The sequence below is a fragment of the Heterocephalus glaber genome, unplaced genomic scaffold, assembly GCF_053883595.1.
Source record: "Heterocephalus glaber isolate CG9 unplaced genomic scaffold, H.glaber_assembly_v1.0 deba00001613, whole genome shotgun sequence".
NCBI lineage: Eukaryota > Metazoa > Chordata > Mammalia > Rodentia > Bathyergidae > Heterocephalus > Heterocephalus glaber.
The window spans coordinates 30,071,343-30,089,542 of NW_028258384.1; the positions used below are offsets into that span (position 1 = coordinate 30,071,343).

Here is an 18,200-nt window from a genome sequence, read left to right on the forward strand (position 1 = left end):
TGGGAACCAGAGTGTTTTAGATTTTCGTTTGAAATCCACTTGATCTGGAAAGAGGATAGCTACTCCTGCTTTTTTGGGGGGGGGAGGGTTCCTGTCACATGGAGTATTGTTTTCCACCCTTTAACTTTCAGACTATGAGTTGCTTTTTGAATTAAATGTGTTTCTTGTATGTAGCATATTGTTGGATCTTGCTTCTTGACCCATTCTGACAGTCTATTTCTTTTGATTGGTGAGTTGAGACCATTAACATTGATGGCTATAACTCATACGTAGTGATTTATCATTGTCATGACTTTTTCTGTTTGTTGGATTCTCCCCCTTTGCTTTTAATTTCTTGTTGCGCCCAGCGGGATCATTCTGCTGGGCTTCCTGGGGTTGTGATCTTCATCTTTTCTTAGGATGTTGTCTAAAATTTTTTGGAGTGCTGGTTTGGTATTCATGAAGTTCCTAAGGTGCTCTTTGTCATGAAAGTATCTCATTTCTCCATCAATTTCGAAAGATAGTTTTGCAGGGTACATCAATCTGGGTTGGAGGCCGTTTTCCTTTAGGGATTGAAATATGTCACTCCAAGCTCTTCTTGCCTTGAAGGTTTGCATTGAGAAGTCTCCTGTGATTCTGATGGGCTTTCCTTTGTATGTGATTTGTTTCTTTTCTCTCACTGCTTGTAGAATTTTGTTCTTCTGTTGGGTTTCTGGAATCTTAACAATTATATGCCTATGTGTAGATGTTTTTTGATCAAGGCTATTTCGAGTCCTATATGCTTCAGTTATCTGTATGTCAAGTTCTTTTCCCCTCCTTGGGAAGTTTTCAGTCATCACTTCTCTGAACAGTTTTTTTTATGTCATCTGCACTCTCTCCTGTTTCTTCATTGACTCCAGTCAGTCTTATGTTATTCTTCTTTGCATCATCTAGCAGCTGCTGGATTGATTTTTCATGGTCCCTTACAGTTTTAAAGAAATTTTTCTTTTCCTGGTCACTAATTGCAATCTTATCTTCTGTATCTGAAATTCTGTCCTCACATTGGCTCATTCTGCTGTGTAGACTTTCAGTGGAGTTTTTCATCTCCTGAAAATCTATTTGCATGTGTTTTATGGATTCCATTTGTTTCCTATGTTGAGATTCCATCATGTTCCTTAGCTCTTCTATTTTTTTTATCTGTATCCTGTCTAGATTTATTAATCATGTCTTGCATGATGGGCACAATCTCTGTTGTTATCCGAGAAATTATTTCTGATTTCATTTTTTCCAGGTCCTCTTTTGTTGTCAGTTCAGGGAGTCCAGGTGGTTGAGTATCACAATGTTCTATCTCGTTTTCCTTTGGGGTTGTTTTAGGTGATCTGCAAGTCTGGTTTTGAAACTTCTTTCTGTGTCTTCTCATTTCAATAGGGGGGTGCTGCTGGTGCCCGCGAGGCCCACCTCCTCTGTGCTCACAGCGGGTATTGCGGCCCGGATGCCTCCTGTTGTGCGCTGGGAGCGGCTCACCTCCTCTGTGCTTGCGCGGGTCAGGAATTCTTTTTTTTTTTTGGTACCGGGGATCGAACTCGGGTCCTTGTGCTTGCAAGGCAGGCAGCGGAACCACTGAGCTAAATCCCCGGCCCTAGAAATTTTTAATAAAGTGTAATCAGTCTTGATGATTTTGAGAAATTTTTGGTGTATTTTATATGATTTATTTAGAGTTCTTATCTATATTGTTACATGGTGGCAGGCTTTTTAACTTTTTAAGTACTGACTTCTTAACTTACTTCATGAGTTGTTAGTATGGAAAATCTTCCCCAACCACTCACTATTAATGTATATAAGGGACTTCAACATTGGAACAATTGGCCTGCCTTAGCAGTGTGCTTTCCCACTTATCAAATTGGAGTATGGGTACTCTGTTACCATGGATACTTACCTTTTAAATATGCTGAAAGTTTAAAAATTCTATCTTGCCTTTGTGGGACCTTTTAGTGATGAACAGTAATTACCCAAGAGAATAATTAGAAGTTGTGTTAGGATTAATACAGAGTAAAAATCATTCACTGTAGTTAAAATATTTCTATCATGTGTTTTGTGATTAAAAACTGCATTTGTTTAAATTTTTAATACATGCTTCAGTTACTACTAGAGTAAATATAAATGTTTCACAGAATCTCTGGGAAGAACAATACTAATTAGGCATGATTTTAACCTTAGAGTGAAGAATCATCTTAACAGTTGAAGTAGAATCAAAGCATTTTGCTTTGCTGATAGTTTTCTTTGCTTGCAGTCCTGTTTTCATTCTTAAAGATATATTTGACTAGTCTGAAGAGCTTGAGAATTATTTCTATTGTTGAGTGGGAAAGCTTAGAAAATTTGAGGAGTAATTCAACTGTCACATTTCAAACCTAGAAGTGCAATCTGAAATTACACATAATCTGTTATAGCAGTGAGTTTACACATAAAATTCTGCTACATGCTGCGGAAAATATGGTGGAGCTTTGACATCATTTTCCGTATGTGTCACAGTTCCTGGTTATTAAACAACTACACCAAATACTGTCCCTGAAAAATATAGGATGGGATTCATTAAGCATGTTTATTCTAAAATATATTATCAGCTTTGAAATAGAAAATTGCTGTTCTAATAAATATACAGGAGCCCATGCAATTAATTCTGCTGTACAACTGCTGCATCAGTCCCATACATTCAATTGACAGTTTGATATTTCCACAAGGATAACCTCATTATTTAATACTATTAACCTCTTATCTGATACTGAGTTGTTGTTCAGTGATGCCACTTCCAGTACAGCATTTCCATTTAAAAAATAGATCCTGTCTTGTAACGTGTCTTACAGCATGGTGAAAAATGACTATGTCTGTTCCAATGACACTTGTGTTTACATCTCCCCTTATCTCTTTAGACTGTGCATATCCCACATTGAATTCTTCTCTCATTCCAAACTATATCTAAAGGAAGATTGCTGGTATAGTTAAAAGCACTGGACTTGTGTCCTACTTCAGATTCTGCCACTGGTTGTATGACTTTCTTTGGACATCATTTTTTTTTCCTATCTTTGTAAAATTGAGGTGTTAGACTAGAAGATTTGTAACATTGCTTCAGTTCTCTTCATGTAACAATTGATAATTTTAATTATATCATCCTGGGTGGGTTATATAACCACAAAATATTACCACTTTTCTTCTGGCCTCAACATCTGACTTTGTATTAACCATTCATTTATCAAATAGTTTTGTAAATTGTTTTTCATTCAAAATTCTTCATATGTTCCCATTTTTCTTTCCATTTTTGCTTATTTTAGTCCAGGCCTGGATCACAATAATAGTATCCTAATTCAAATCTGACCTCACTCTTGTTTTGTTGCCATAGTGCTTTTTAATGATATTCTCAAAGCCCAGTTTCATCAAGTTTTTTCCACTTAGAAAATGTTATGGGCCCACTTTTATATGGCAAATGACAGTGTCTGGTTCTTCTGTTGAACTTTCAAAACCCTACCACTGATGTTCTGTTTTTAATTATGCTGTTTTCTACTTTATCCTGTTTTTTCATCTGTGATTTACTAAATTATTCTCCTTACTTGAATGCCTTTAGTTTTCCCCTTTTTGTCATTCTGAAACACTACCTTATGAAAACTTAACCCAGCCACTTTTCTACCATTTGACATTCTCTAAGGGTTTATGCTACCTTTTTTTAATGGTTCATATCCTTGGCAAGGGATGAGAAAAAGAAAAACATCTTATCTCATTTGTATACCTTTTATCAGTCTTTTAAAATCAGTGACCTTTATCTGCTGTTTTACTGAAGACTGATTCTTTTTTGCTTTTCCCAGAAAAAATGGACAAAGGACCATTACCTTTTTATATCCCCTCACTCTCCCAGAACTAAAGGTACAAATTTAAATGGCTAGCCTATAGCTTAGCACCTAGCAAATATTTTCTAAAGAATATCTCTGAAGATTTTGATGAATATTTTTCTTAAATTTTGAAAGTGTATGTTGTTTATATCTTGGTTTTGGTTTTGGTTGTACTGGGGATTGAACCCAGGGCCTCTATCTAGATCGCTAATGTAGTAACAACAGAAAAATAGCAGATCATTTTCTTTTCCTTTCCTTTCTTTTCTTTTCTTTTTTTGGGTGGAGGGGGCCACCAAAAGCTGGAAAAATGATGGCTGTTAAGTGTGCATTTCGCAGTGATACTTATACAGTACTAACTCAATAATGTTAAGGCTAAGAATGAACAATTCAAGTAGCATTAGTTAATGAGATTTTAAAAGAAATCATGCAGACTTTCAGAAGCTACTTATACACTTGGATTCATCATTGACTGCCACAGTGAAGATGAAGGTTTGAAGAGTAGTAGCTACTTGTAGGGATGTAGAAATTATGATCTTATAACAGACAATTTAATTCTGAATTTCATGGTCATCTTGCATAGTGATTAGTCCTGTTTTTGTGGTATCACTGATCTCTTCTATATTACTGACTCCCCAGTGCCTACATGTAATTGCTATAGCTCTCTCATACTTTAATCCTGCAACTTTAACCCATTGCTAAATACTTCTATTGATGACCTGTCATCTCAGACCTAGCATTTGTCATGTACTATATTGTATAATAGCATGTGTGTATAATTGTGTTACCTTCCCAAGTGGAGTATCAAGTTTTTGTGTAAGGCCAGTGAGTTATACACTTCTTTGACCTCTGTAGATATTTTAGTCCTCTGTGTGTAATAGCTCAAATATATGTGATTTCAATAGTTTTGGTAACTTTTAAGTTAAAGCCTAAACTTTTAAAAGCTTAAAAATTGTCCAGAGTTCAATATAGTTGTGAGGTACACAGAACAAAAAAACAACGAAAAGGTACTGCTTTATACTCCATAAATATTGTTATGGTTTATATCCAGGTGTTCCTCCAAAGCCTTAAGCACTCATAGCTGGGGCTTTGGGGAGATGATTGGATCATGGCGGTCATGATACTCACCAGTGGATTAGTCCATTGATGAGTTTATAGCTGATTGTGATGTTGGGAGGTGAAGCCTGGTCTGGAAGAGGTGGATTACTGGAGGTGTATCCTGGAAGGATGTATCTCCTTCCCTCCTCTCTTGATTACTCTCTGCTTCCTGTATGCCATGCCCTGAACAGTTTTCCTGTTATAGCCCTCTGCCATGCCACCCTGCCTTGGAGCTAGCCATCTATGGGCTGAAACCTACAAAATGTGAGCCAAAATAAACCTTTCCTCCTGTAAGTCTTGGGTGTTGAGTATTGTGTCTCAGTGATGAGAATATAACTAAGACAGATTTTGGTAACAGAGAAAAGGGGCCATTGTTGTGATGCTGCCTGACCATGTGGTTCAGAAGCCTTTGGAACTGGCTTACAGGAGGAGTTTGGAAATGCCACCTGGAGAAGTAACCCTAGAATGCTGTGAGCTGAGCTTGATGGGAGATTCTGGTTGGAACGTAGAGGACCAGAATGTTGACAGTAATGCAGTCAATAAAGACCAAGCATAAGAGATATCAGTTGGGATGGACTCCATTGGCAGTTGGACTCCAGACCATGTGTGTTCTGTTCTGGCAGAAAATTTGTGTGTATTTTGCGTATACACACAAATTTTCTGAGACTTTTATTTTCTGAGACTTTTTTTTTTTAAATACACACAAAAGTCCTGAGACTTTTTGGGAAACTGAGATTAAAAGCGGCAGACTAATCTGGTGGAGGGAATTTTAAGGGAGCTAAATATTCAGGCTGTGGTGGGTATTGACTGTTGGGGGATTTTAGCTAGCTCTACATTGAGAATTAAGAGCAAACAGCCCAGCAGAATGATTTAAAAAGTTTTGAGTTTGGCCAGAAAGGAAGCTCCTGTATAGTTGGGGACTATAAGGATGGAGCAGAGGAGAGCTTGGTTGCTGAAATGATTAACATTGAAAAGAAGCCAAGTGCCTTGGATGTGACCAATACATAAAATGCCTTCAGAGAATGTGAGGAACCAGGAAAGCCCTACCCTTTACAGGCTCAAAATTGCCAAGGTGAAAGACTTGATTTGTGAAGAGAGCCCCAGGCCACCATGCTCCACAATGGTGGCAGCCTAGGGTTTGGGAATTGATTCCCTGGGATTCAGTTCACCGTGTTCAGCCATCCAGGCACTCAGAGAGAGGCCTCTGCAACTATCAACAAGATGTAAAAGGGCTCAGTTACTGCTTCAGCTGACATCAAAACTTGCTGTTATCCTTGTGATGCTGATTTTATGTGCATGCAGAATGCAAGAGTTATGGTGTCAGGGAGACTTCCTTTCAGATTTCAGAAGAAGGCTTGGGAGGCCGGGCAGTGTGCCCCAGAGAGGGCAGTATATGAAGCTGTGAGAGTGAAGCTGAAAGTGCAGTGAGGACCCCAGGATGTTGGAAAAGCCAAGAACATGGGCCCTCTGAGTAAGCTGCAAGGAGAGAGCAAACCTGGCCAAAGAGAGAAGCCACCACTGGTAATGCTGTAGAGTGGGGCTGCCCAAGCCCTTTGGAGTTCACGTCTCACCACAGATTGCCCCAAGTGCTGGACAAGGAACTATGGGATTTAATGTTTGCCCTGCTGGATTTTGGTCTTGCTTTGTCTCATTCCTTTCTATCCCCCTGTTTGTACTTTTTCAAATGGGAATGTTTACCCTGTGCCTTTGAATGTCAGCAGTGTTTTAACTTTCTTTACATTTTCCAGGGGCTCACAGCTAAGAGTTTGCTTTAAATATCAGAGATGGGCTAAATACATTTTGCATAAAGCAGTTCACATGAGTTTTTGTGAAGCTAGGGGTGGAATGTTACGTTTTATGTTTAGATGTCCTTCCAAATCCTCATGCATTCATAGATGGGGCTTTTGGGAGGTGATTGGATCATGGGGCTTGATGCTTATCAGTGGATCAGTCCACTGACTAGTTTATAGCTGGATGTGATGTTTGGAGGTTAGGTATGGTCTGAGGAGGTGAGTCACTGTGGGCATGACCTGATCTCCCTCCCTCCCCCTCCCTTGATCTTTCTCTCTGCTTCTGGCCATCATACCATGAGCAGTTCCTTCTCTGCCATGCTCCTCAGCCACACTGCCTTGCCTTGGAGCCAGCTGACTGGATTGAAACCTCTACAAACTGTGAGCTAAAATAAACCTTTCCTACTTAGAGTTGTAGATGTCAGGTATTGTGTCTCAATGACAAAGTAACCAAGACAAACATGGAACCTGTATCTTTGAAAGTTGTTGTGTGCTCCTTTAGAAGAAAAGGTCCTACTTGGTAATTAATATCTTAAGTACATTTATTTAAATTACAGTCCATTCTAATTTTTGGAGATGATGGCTATGCTCCTCACTTTAATTGTGGTTGTAGATTGACAGGTACATGCATATGTCCAAATACATCAACTTGCATATGTGGGGTTTTGTTTATCAAATATATATCAATAAGGCTTTTAAAAATCAAATCCACTAGTAGGCAATATAAAATGGCATGTATTGGTGTTTGTCTCATTTTGACCTGATTTGATTTTGTGTTAGGCTTGTTTTTATTTCCTCTTTGTCTACACTTCATATTCTGTTCTTTGAACTTTCTTTTATAATCTTTCTGATCTTTAAAGTGTTTTATATCAACAGCATATTTTAATTGTCTTGAGATTAATATGAACTTAACCATGATTTATTTGTCTTTAGGTTGGCAGTATATCTAGTGCCATGGCAAAAAGCCAGTTAGGGGCAGATCACTCAGGTCTAGAGACCAGTACTTCTTTGTCATTATGCTCTGTGGGCCCTGGTGACATTGGCACTATAAATTAAAACTTTAGTGACAATTATCTCTTAGGTAGCATTTTAACAAATCTTGATTTTAACTCATCATGGTGGTACATGCCTCTAATCCCAGCTCTCTGGGAAACTGAGGCAGAAAGAACACAAGTTCTAGCCCAGACTGGGCAACTTAGTGACTTGGTGACTTAGTAAGAACCCGTCTCAAAAATAAATCAGACACAAGCTTAAATATTGCAAGATTTTTCTTATATGAGAAACCCAAAATATAAATAAAGAATAAAATAAAAGATAGATTATAAGACATAGGGAGATAGTTTTGTTCAAATGGGAAGGGGATCAAGAGATGGAGGGAGGCCAGAAGGAGGGGAGGGAAAGGGGATAAGAAAAAGAATTGAGATGGGTTATCTACATGTACCAACTCCCCACAAGGAATGTAATCATTATGTAATATAACATGTACTAATAAAAAATAAAAGCTTAAAAAAAGAAGGCTTACTTCAGTGCAAAAGCTCTGGGTTCCAATCTCCAGTACTACAAAAAGTCTTGATGTTTATTTTAAGCTCTTGGAAAACATCATTTATTGAATAAGTGAATATATCCAAAGAATATATTGATGCTGCTTTTTATAAAATAGGGATGGGTCAATTAATATCCTCTGATTCTGTATTTGCCATTAGTTTTAAAGTAACTTTTAATCAATGTGTGAAATGTATTGTGGTATTTAAAATGTATTTTTAAAAATTTTGCTTTCCCTAACCTTTTCTCTCCTTATTTTTATAAAGTTGCCAGGCAGTGACATTGCCAGTGGGAGTGATGTACTTTCTGATGTCATACCAAGTATACCAAGTTCACCTTGCCTGCTTCCTAAAAAGAAAAACAAGCACCAGAATTTAGATGAGCTTCCTTGGAGTGCAATGACAAATGATGAGCAGGTAAAGATGTCTACATTCTTAATTAAAATCATCTATGTGGGGCTGAGGATGTAGCTCAGTGATAGAGCATTTGTCTAGCATATTCAAACCCCAACACCCCCCCAACCAAAAAGGAATGTGTGAATACATGAAGCACATTTTATTACCTATTTAAATCCACTCAGTAAATGTGGATTGCTTATAGTAATTCTATAAGCAAACTGTAACTTTTTCAGGAAACAGATAACAATGTTAAGTGCTTCTGTAAATAAAACATCATAATTTACAAACTAAAAGATTAGAGGTTTCACCATTGACATTTTGTTGTAACTTTTCATCACATAGGTGGAATATATTGAGTATCTGAGTCGTAAAGTCAGTACTGAGATGGGTCTTCGGGAGCAACTTGATATTATTAAAATCATTGATCCTTCTGCTCAAATCTCCCCTACAGACAGTGAGTTTATTATTGAACTTAACTGTCTCACAGATGAAAAACTAAAGCAGGTATGTAAAGTAAATACAGATTGTATACCTATTGAAAAATAGCTGTAACTTATAAAATGTAAACTTGAATGATATGTACCTCCATAGAGAATTAGAGTAAAATCACTTTTGTGAAATAATATTTGAAAAAATGACGGGCCTGGGGATATAACTCAGTGGTAGAACATTTACCTCACATCCATGAGGCCCTAGGTTTGCGTACCAACAACACAAAAAAGGAAGGAAGGGAAGGGAGGAGAAGGGAGGGGAGGGGAGGGAGGGGAGGGAGGAAAATGAAGGTAATATTTGAGAATTCATTGTTTTAAGAGTTTTTCCTTTTTGGTCAATGTGGATCTAGAACCTGATCTTCAGTTGTATAGGCTTTGAAACTTAATCACTTAAGGAATGGTTAAACTAAGATAACAGATTTATTCTGATGAACTTAACAAGAGATGAATTGACAGAATTGAAGTACTGTACTAATAAATTAGAACTATATTTTTATAAACATCTGAGGTTATTTTATTAGTCTTATGAAGTACTTGAGGCTGGCTAGGGTAAATCCTAATGAATTCTCCCTCTGCCATTCTGAAATATGCATTTCTGATATTTTCTAAATATGGTCTTTGCTGCTATTTTTTTCTTGGTACATACCTAAATGAGTACTTAGGATTTTATGTTCTACTTTAGCTTTGTTTTACATTTATTATTTATGAAAATTTTCTCTAATTTCAGTATTTTTCTCAACATACATAGACTGTAGTTTTCTCCATGTTAGCCCATTTTTCATTAATGTGGTATGTTGATGCTTTGCATTTGAAGACAGGTACCATTAGCTCCTAATTAAAATTTAGGAAAAATGTCCAATCATAGATATAATTACTAATTTACTTGAATCATCTTAAGTAGAGACTTCTCACAAATACTTAATTTCAACTATTTTATTTTGTTGATAGCTTTTATTTCCACATGTTCTTTTCTTATAGTCTTAAATTTTGAAGGTTCTTTGGTGCTCGTTTCTGAATTTAGATTTCTCTGGCCTTTCTATTCTACCTTATTTATACATCTACATCATTTTGACACAATCTTTCAGGTTAAGGACAAGTTTTTTTTTCTCCAGCACTTTAAGGCTAGAACATCGAGGTACAACAGTAACCAGTTTTTGTCCACGTGTCCCAAGGTCAGAAATTATATCAAGGAGCATAGCCTTCGCCAGCGGCCTGCAAGAGAGGCCTGGAAGAGAAGCAACTTTAGTTGTACAAGCACCAGTGGAGTGAGTGGTGCCAGTGCCAGTGCCAGCAGTAGCAGTGCCAGCATGGTCAGCTCTGCTAGCAGCAGTGGGTCCAGTGTTGGAAACTCTGCTTCAAACTCCAGTGCCAACATGAGTCGAGCACACAGTGACAGCAACCTGTCTGCAAGTGCAGCAGAGCGGATTCGGGATTCAAAAGTAAAATGTCTAATTAATATAAAACTTTATCTTTCAGTATTAATATTTGTACTCTTTCATTTAAATTTCTTGAAGAATAAAAATTGTCCTATTTAGAAGCCTGTGGGTGTTGGGTTTAATTGAACAAGCAGGATGCTGTGCTGATGAACAAAGTACTCTAGGCTGAGAGCTTTTTTTTGTTTGTTTGGTTTTTTTTTAAGGCTGAGAGCTTTGAAGTACTTTTGACCCACAACAATATTGCATTCAGTTTTATCTTATTTTTGTGTCTGTTTTAATGAGTAATTCTCAAGATAGCAATACTGACTGCAACTCACTACTAGGTGAATCTCACTATGTTGCCGATGTTGCTGTCTATTAGCTCCTAAAAGTGTTGTGGGTCTTTTGTCTCTTAAGTGTTTTCTGGATGTTTTAATCTTGAATACCACTTCTTAGCTAATTTAGAATGTAATAATGCATTCTGTAATTTATGTCTACTTTTTTTCACAGTTTAAAAAATATTCTGTATAATATTGTAGGGTACTTTTTTTAAAAAGCAGTTATAAGTGTATATAGAACAGTCCAGTTCCTTGTATTGGCACAGTCTGGAGCGAATTTAAAGAGGAAAAGAGAACCTCTTTGGGAACTCAGTAGTTCTTTGAGGATACACAGTGATTCCTTCCCTGTGTCTTAGTGAAGTAGCAGAAGCATAGCCAGCTTTGTTGGTTGCCAAGGGATTTCTCTGGATATGTGCTCATTCCTCAGTGCACCAGTGATGAAGACTGAAGTATCCTCTAGGATTCTAATTAAAAAGGCATGCCTTTTTCTAAATCATTTTAAAATTGCTAGTACTGTTGGGTACTAAAATAAGTATTAGAGATTTGGGCAATATCTTCTAAATTTTGTATTCCATATTATTCCCTTAAATTTATGTTCTCTATGCATTGACATCAGTGTACCTTAATTTGATTTAAAATAAGACTTCAGTGGGATCAGATATTCATGGGTAGTTAAAATGATTGTTCTTGGTCAGAAGAATCATTGATTAAATATCATAAAAATAGAATCTTAATCATTTTCAAATTAAAGTTAATTACTCACTTATTATAAGAATCATACTGTCGAAGAATTTGAACAGGTCTTAAAATTTACAAAATAGAGAATTTGATCCATAAGACACTTTGATGTAGATACAGCAAGAATAAGCTTTACTGATCTAGAACTTTTTACTTTGACAGAAGCGATCCAAGCAGCGGAAGTTACAGCAGAAAGCCTTCCGCAAGAGGCAGCTGAAGGAACAGAGGCAGGCCCGGAAGGAGAGGCTCAGTGGGCTCTTTCTCAATGAAGAGGTGCTGTCCTTGAAAGTGACTGAGGAAGACCATGAAGCAGATGTGGATGTTTTGATGTAATAAGAATAAATTTATCTCCGTTCTTTCTAAGCATTATTCTATCCTTATTGGTTTACATGCATCTTGACCAAAATTTTGGTTAGGGCTGTGCTGATGTACCATTAATTATTTAGGCCAGTGGTTCTCAGAGGACCTGCAACTTCAGCCTCACATGAAAAATTGTTAGGAGTGTGCACTCTTGGGACCCACTCTAAACCTAGTGAATCAGAAACACCAGGGGAGGGACCCAGCATTTGTATGTTAACCAGTGTCAGGTTATTCTGATGCACAATCTGGCTTAAGAACTACTAGTTTAAGTAAATGTTTTGGCTGTTGAAACTTTATGGTGATTAAGTGGGCGTTTTAAAAGACTAGTACTTCTACAGTTTAGGAGATATTCAAGGTACTGCTGACATATAATTTATTGTGTCAGTATGTGTGTGTGTGTGTGTAGAGATCATAATTCAGTTCTCTTCTTAATGTTACAGTTTCTTAGTTTGCTTTTTCTAAAGGGCCATAGAATAATTCTCACCTGGTAGAAATCTTTCTTGAGGTAGAGATTAGGGTTATATGTGTGCAAGGTATGGATTGCTATTTACAATAGTGCCTTCATTAGGTTTAGTTCTGTTTTCATTCATTATTAATTCTGTGGTATAAGAACAGGTAATAATCTTTTTTCAGTTCGATTTTTTAAAATTTATATAAAATCACTCCCTTCTGGAAGTGATGACTACTGAGAAAATAACATTAGTAGTTGATAAATTTTAGACTTGATGCTGTGTTGATTACTATTCAAATAGAGGAATCATTTAGGCAAAACAATTCTACTTTTCCATTTCTTTCTGAAATTTTAGGCTATAAATTATCTCAAAGACAGAAAATTTAAATCTCTCTCCCTCCTTCTCTCCCTCTGTCTCCCTCATTCTTTTTGAAGATCATTTTGTATCCAACACAGCTTTAATTTTTAAATATTTGGTATAACAAGTTTAGGGATGTGAACAGTTTAATGTTCAAAATTAACTGATGACACCCCTTAGCATTCTGCTAAACTGCTCTGTAAATTGCTCTAAGAATACAGAGCAGTGAGAGATACAGAAGACCTTAGCTGATGAGTTATTGATGAAACTCTGAATTTAAATGTGAAATTGTGGAGTTTCTTTAAATGTTTTTAGTTTGTTAATTTAGAAATATAGTGATTCCTTTTCTTCTACCACATGTCTTTGAACATTCACATAGGTTAAATAAGATGTAATTGATACTACTGACAATCAAGCTGCTTTCTGACATTCATAATTTTCTTTTTATTATGGGATAACATTAAGGAGGTACTCATAGTTCTGTAGAAAGAGTCGTAATCAATACTTTTTAAAATTCTAGAGTCCAGAAGTTACTTTTTATAAACATTAGCTTGTTAAAAATATTAACAGTTTAAACTTTTATTTGATAGATTTAAAGCTTGCTTACAATCAAGTATTTGGAAATTTTGATTTCATTTCAGTTCCTTGAAGGTTTAAGGACTGAAACTGAGGATAAAAATACATTGCAGCTTTGCCGAGGTTTGTGGTATGATTGTAACCTTTTGAAGACTATTAAATCCAGAATTTAAAATTTTACTAAAATAAAAGCATATGTATTTATGTTTTTCAGCTGGAGTAGGCTTTTTGACTTTCCTTCTATCCCCTCCTTGCTACTCCTGGCCAGCTCAGAGGGCTGAAAAGAGTTTGGGATAGACTCAGAGGAAGTCAGAAAGGATCAACCCAGTTTTCCCTTTTAAATATAGCAAGAATGAAGGGAGAGAAGAAAAGATACATCTGAATTCTCTACCTACTTTTAGAAAAAGCAAAATCCTGCAGAATGACTGCCTCTTCTCTTTATCTAGTCTTCAGGTAAAATAGGCCACATTTGGAGACTGCAGTGTAGCATTTTTATCTCTCACAAACGTGGAAACTGTTTACTTGACAGTGATCACTAAAAGGAAATCCTAAACAGGATCATGATGTACTGTAATTTAAAACCAACTCCTCTATTCTCCCAACAATCACATAGTCTTATTACCTTAGATTTAACTTAAGTCTCTATTGAATAAGTTTACCAAAGTGCCACAAAGCGGATTTTGAAGTTGGTAAAGGTTCTGTCATTCATAGAAGTGCATCATGAAATTTTGTGTAAATTTGGGGTCCACTATCTTTATAGTTCTATAAATTAGAGCCAGCCTATAAAACTGATTTGGAGGAGATTAAAAAATTCTTTTGGTTAAAAGAATAAAATCAAACAACTTGGGCTTGCTTATGCTCTAAGAGAGAGATTTAAGTCTTTATCCCTCTAGCAAAGAAACTAGCACAAAAACAAATAAAAACATCTTTTTTCTTCTGCTGTGATTTTTATGTGTATTGATACCTCATGTAGATAATTCAAGTTTAAATGATAATTTTTGGACTAAGTACTAATTTATTCAGTCTGATATCTCTCTGAGTTCCATTTGAAACAAATCCAACTCAGTATTTTTTCTTCTTAGATACAAACCCAAAATTAACCAATTAATGAAAAGGCAAGAGTTATTTGTTCTGTGTTGATTCCCATCTGTATAGAACTAACATTGGGGCAAATAAGTCTCTTCTTTAAAACTAAACCTTATTAACTGAAATCATGATAAAGTCCCCATAGTTTTATCTAGAGACCTTTTACTACAGGTCTTTTAATAGTATGTCAGTCCCTACCACAGCTTTTAAAAGTATGAACCTCAAGTTAAACAAACTGGCATGTATTTTTCTACAGTTTTGCAACTGATTAAAGGAAGGCAGTGTACTATAATGTGTACTGGGGTGTATATAAAGGGCTAGTTTGTTGGATCTCAACAAGAACTTAAAGTAACAGTAATACTTTTTTTAAAAAATGAAACTTGTTAAATGACAGCCATTTAGTCCAGTTCATTTGTCCCTTGGGTAAATTTGACACTGCTAAATTAATCCCAAAACTGACATATAAACAGTGACTCTTTATAGATTGGGTGGACACCTCATTTCATTTAGCTTTTAAAAGTGCTAAATTCCTTTCTAAAGGATAAATTACAAGAAACTATTATATAAAGGTATCTAGATTCTGGTGAGCTTTAATAATTGTGAAATTTATCAGATACCTTTGTATTTAAGCCAAAAATGTTAGTACATAAACAGTGTAGAAGTTTGGTTTGTTTTGTGTTTTCTAGTAGACTCTTTGTTCATGGTTTACTCTTTGTAGCCTCATGTGCCTTAATGGTGGTGAACTCTGTACTTTTTTTGTGATTATCAGGCTTTTCAAAACTCAAAAATAATCATTATGGTATAATTTGTTTTGTAGAATGCCTATGGTGTTTGGATATAAGTAAACAAAACCATTAAATTAAGAGTAATAGAGTATAGATCAAAAGAAAAACCTTCAGACCTTGAATTTCATTTGCATACCATTGCTTTAAAAATCTTTTAGCTCCTCAGGCTTCAAGAAGATGCTTGTTTGGAATTGATGGGGGGCTACTTAAAGTCACTTTATAGCTTGGGATATTTGATAGTAAAATTTCCAATTGCATTAAATAGTACTGTTGATGTTGAGTACACTGGCACTCAACATGTCTAATTAGAGGTAAATTTAATCCTGAAAAGAACTATTAGGAAATATTTGTCTACACATGTATTGTTGTAACTTTGGATTAGTTTTAAGTCAAATAAGCTAAGATAAATTTTATCTTAAAAATGAAGATATAGTAAAAGTGGGTAAGAACCACCCAAGAGATATTTTGAGCTAGGCATCTCTGTTAGCATAGGTATCTGGAACATATTCCTTTAGAGTCTTTGTCTTATTTCTTTGGAAAATAATTTACTTATTTGAAAAAGCATAAAAGTACCTTCTAACTGGCTATTAAGAGTAAGGAAGTTGCATGGTTTAGCTGAAGATCTGAATTGACTGAGTAAAATTTTATTTTCATTTTTTAAATATTAAAAGTGTTGTATTTGTTTTCAGCTCCCTCTCTATCTTTTAAAGTAAGGTTAAATGACACTTTAATTTAATGTTCATTTCAAACTCAGAAACATTGGTTGGTCTTCACTGAATTCAATAATACTTTTTCTTTATTGTCAAGTTCTGTTAAAACTTTGTTGTTAGTGGAGCCTGTGGAAATGTGTGTTTTTTTTGTGGTGAGGGATAGGGGTGAAAAAGGGAAAATTGCTTAATTATGCATATACATTTTGTCTATGTAAAGGAAATCATAAAATTAACCTATAAATGACAAGTTAATGCTTACTATTCTGAATTGTTTCAAGAAACAGTGGCCTGTAGCCATAACTTGTTTTGTAGAGCTGCTTACTCTTACAGAAGTGACCTGTTGGATTAAAATTGAGACTTTGGAATTAGGTTATCTAGCTGAGGCTTTTAAGAATGGAGTGAATAATGTCTGTTCATGTAGTGGGTGAATTTAATTTCCTGTGTACTTTTATTTACATATAAATACTATCCATTCTAAATCTTTGTGTTGGAAATCTAATAGGACTGTTGTCAAGAGATACTAACTATAAACATGAGTATAAGTAAAACATTTCAAAGATGGTTAAAAATTTCAAATCATAGGTTTTTTGTGTTTGTTTTTAGTTTTAAAGATTAGTTATGTAGCATCAATATCATAACCAAAGCAAGTAGGAAGTTGAGTGGTTTGGAGAATCTTCAAATAGTCTTTAATACTGTAATATATCAGATCATTAACCAGGATTGTTCCTGTATTCCTGCTAAATGTATTACTATATTAATGCACTTTTGTATATATAACTGTCTTCTGTACATTCTGTACTTAAAGTGTATATAAAGCCTGTTTTTCCTGAATTTGTGAGGGAATAACAATAGTTGCAACACAGTTTCTTTGTATTTTGAGTTCCTTCTTGTACTTGAAAGTAGTTGTTAAATCTATGTATGTATGGTTGTAATTAAAACTGGCTATGTGGCAGAGCTGTCTTTTGAACTGAATATCAGAATGAGAAGTGTCATTTTAGTTATTAAGAATTCTTATAATAGCATCCTTTTTATTGTTCTTTTGATGTACCTTGGGTCTCTATAAACCCTACTGCTGTTTATTTCTTTATACTTCTTAATCAGCTCCTTTCATACTTCATCCTAGACCATTCACCAACAGAGAAAAATAAACCTCTTTTCTTTTGCTCAGTTTGGTTAAGGCTCCATAAACTGTTGTGCTTTTTTGTTTGTTTTGCTTTGTTTTGTTTTTTGAGAGCCTCAGTTCCCATATGTCATTGGCAAAACATTTTTTCTGAAGAGATAAGATTTCAAGACATTTGCATTCATAATAACTCTAAACTAGGCATTATTTTTGTTGACAAAAAGAATTTATTTCCTTAAGATTCCTTAAAGACTGCTTTAAAATCTTTTTAAATTATGACTTTATGAAAGAAATATCTGGCAGCTTAATGGATACAGGATCAGTTCAGCTTTTCAGCAGCAACTTTATCTCTTGCCACCAGAGGGAGGTCTGTGGTTGTTCTCCCCTTTGAGAAAGGTCTTAGCTGCTTTTGTTTTTAATTTCAGAAGGTGGCATAGATCTTTTTCTCAAAATTCCTTTTGTGGTATTAAATACTTTCATTTAATAGTCAAAGGTAAGTTAATTAAGCTTGTTTAATGAAGCCAGTCTTATGCTTTTCTGTATTCTTCAATTTTTAATAAATGTAAGTTAGATATTAAGTGAAACGTGTGTGTAACGTGTGTTTCTTTCAGGTATTCTAGACTTGTACTGTCCTTATAGTAGCCACTAGCCACATGTAGCTATTTAAATGAATTAAATAAAATTTAAAATTTTGTTCCTTAGTCTATTAGCAGTGCTTCAAATGCTCAGTAGCCACATATGGCTGGCTAGAGGCCACTTTCTATATTTGGAAAGCACAGGATGTAAAATATTTCCATTATCACAGAGAGTTCTGGTGGATAGTGCTGCTTTAGAGGTTTGTAGTGGCCATTATCATTATTTTACTAGAGAATAGTATCAGTGGCTTCCCACAGTTAGCTGTTGTAGGTGGTATGAGAGAAAGCAAGCTGTGTCTCCTTTTCTGCTTCATTAAACCCACTGCCAAAGTTAGGAACTTGGTCATTTAATGGAGAAATTTCACAAATATTGATCATTTCATTTGACAGTGAAAAAGATTTACTGTTTGAATATTATGGGAAATTTGTTGCATTGTCTCAGGTGCGTTTGTTTGTTTTGGTGCTAGGGATTGAAA

General features: G+C 35.5%; 1 protein-coding gene across 1 annotated transcript in view; it reads left to right on the forward strand.

Annotated features, from left to right (window-relative positions):
• The window catches only part of Fam199x (family with sequence similarity 199, X-linked), a 33,277-nt gene extending 16,356 nt beyond the window's left edge, over nt 1-16,921 (forward strand). Inside the window, exons 3-6 of the mRNA XM_004861477.3 lie at nt 8,530-8,679; nt 9,004-9,165; nt 10,325-10,591; nt 11,806-16,921. Of these exons, the coding sequence (XP_004861534.1) occupies nt 8,530-8,679; nt 9,004-9,165; nt 10,325-10,591; nt 11,806-11,976 (750 nt within the window). The 3' untranslated portion in view covers nt 11,977-16,921. The remainder of the gene's footprint in view (nt 1-8,529; nt 8,680-9,003; nt 9,166-10,324; nt 10,592-11,805) is intronic.
• Nucleotides 16,922-18,200: the final 1,279 nt, after the last annotated feature.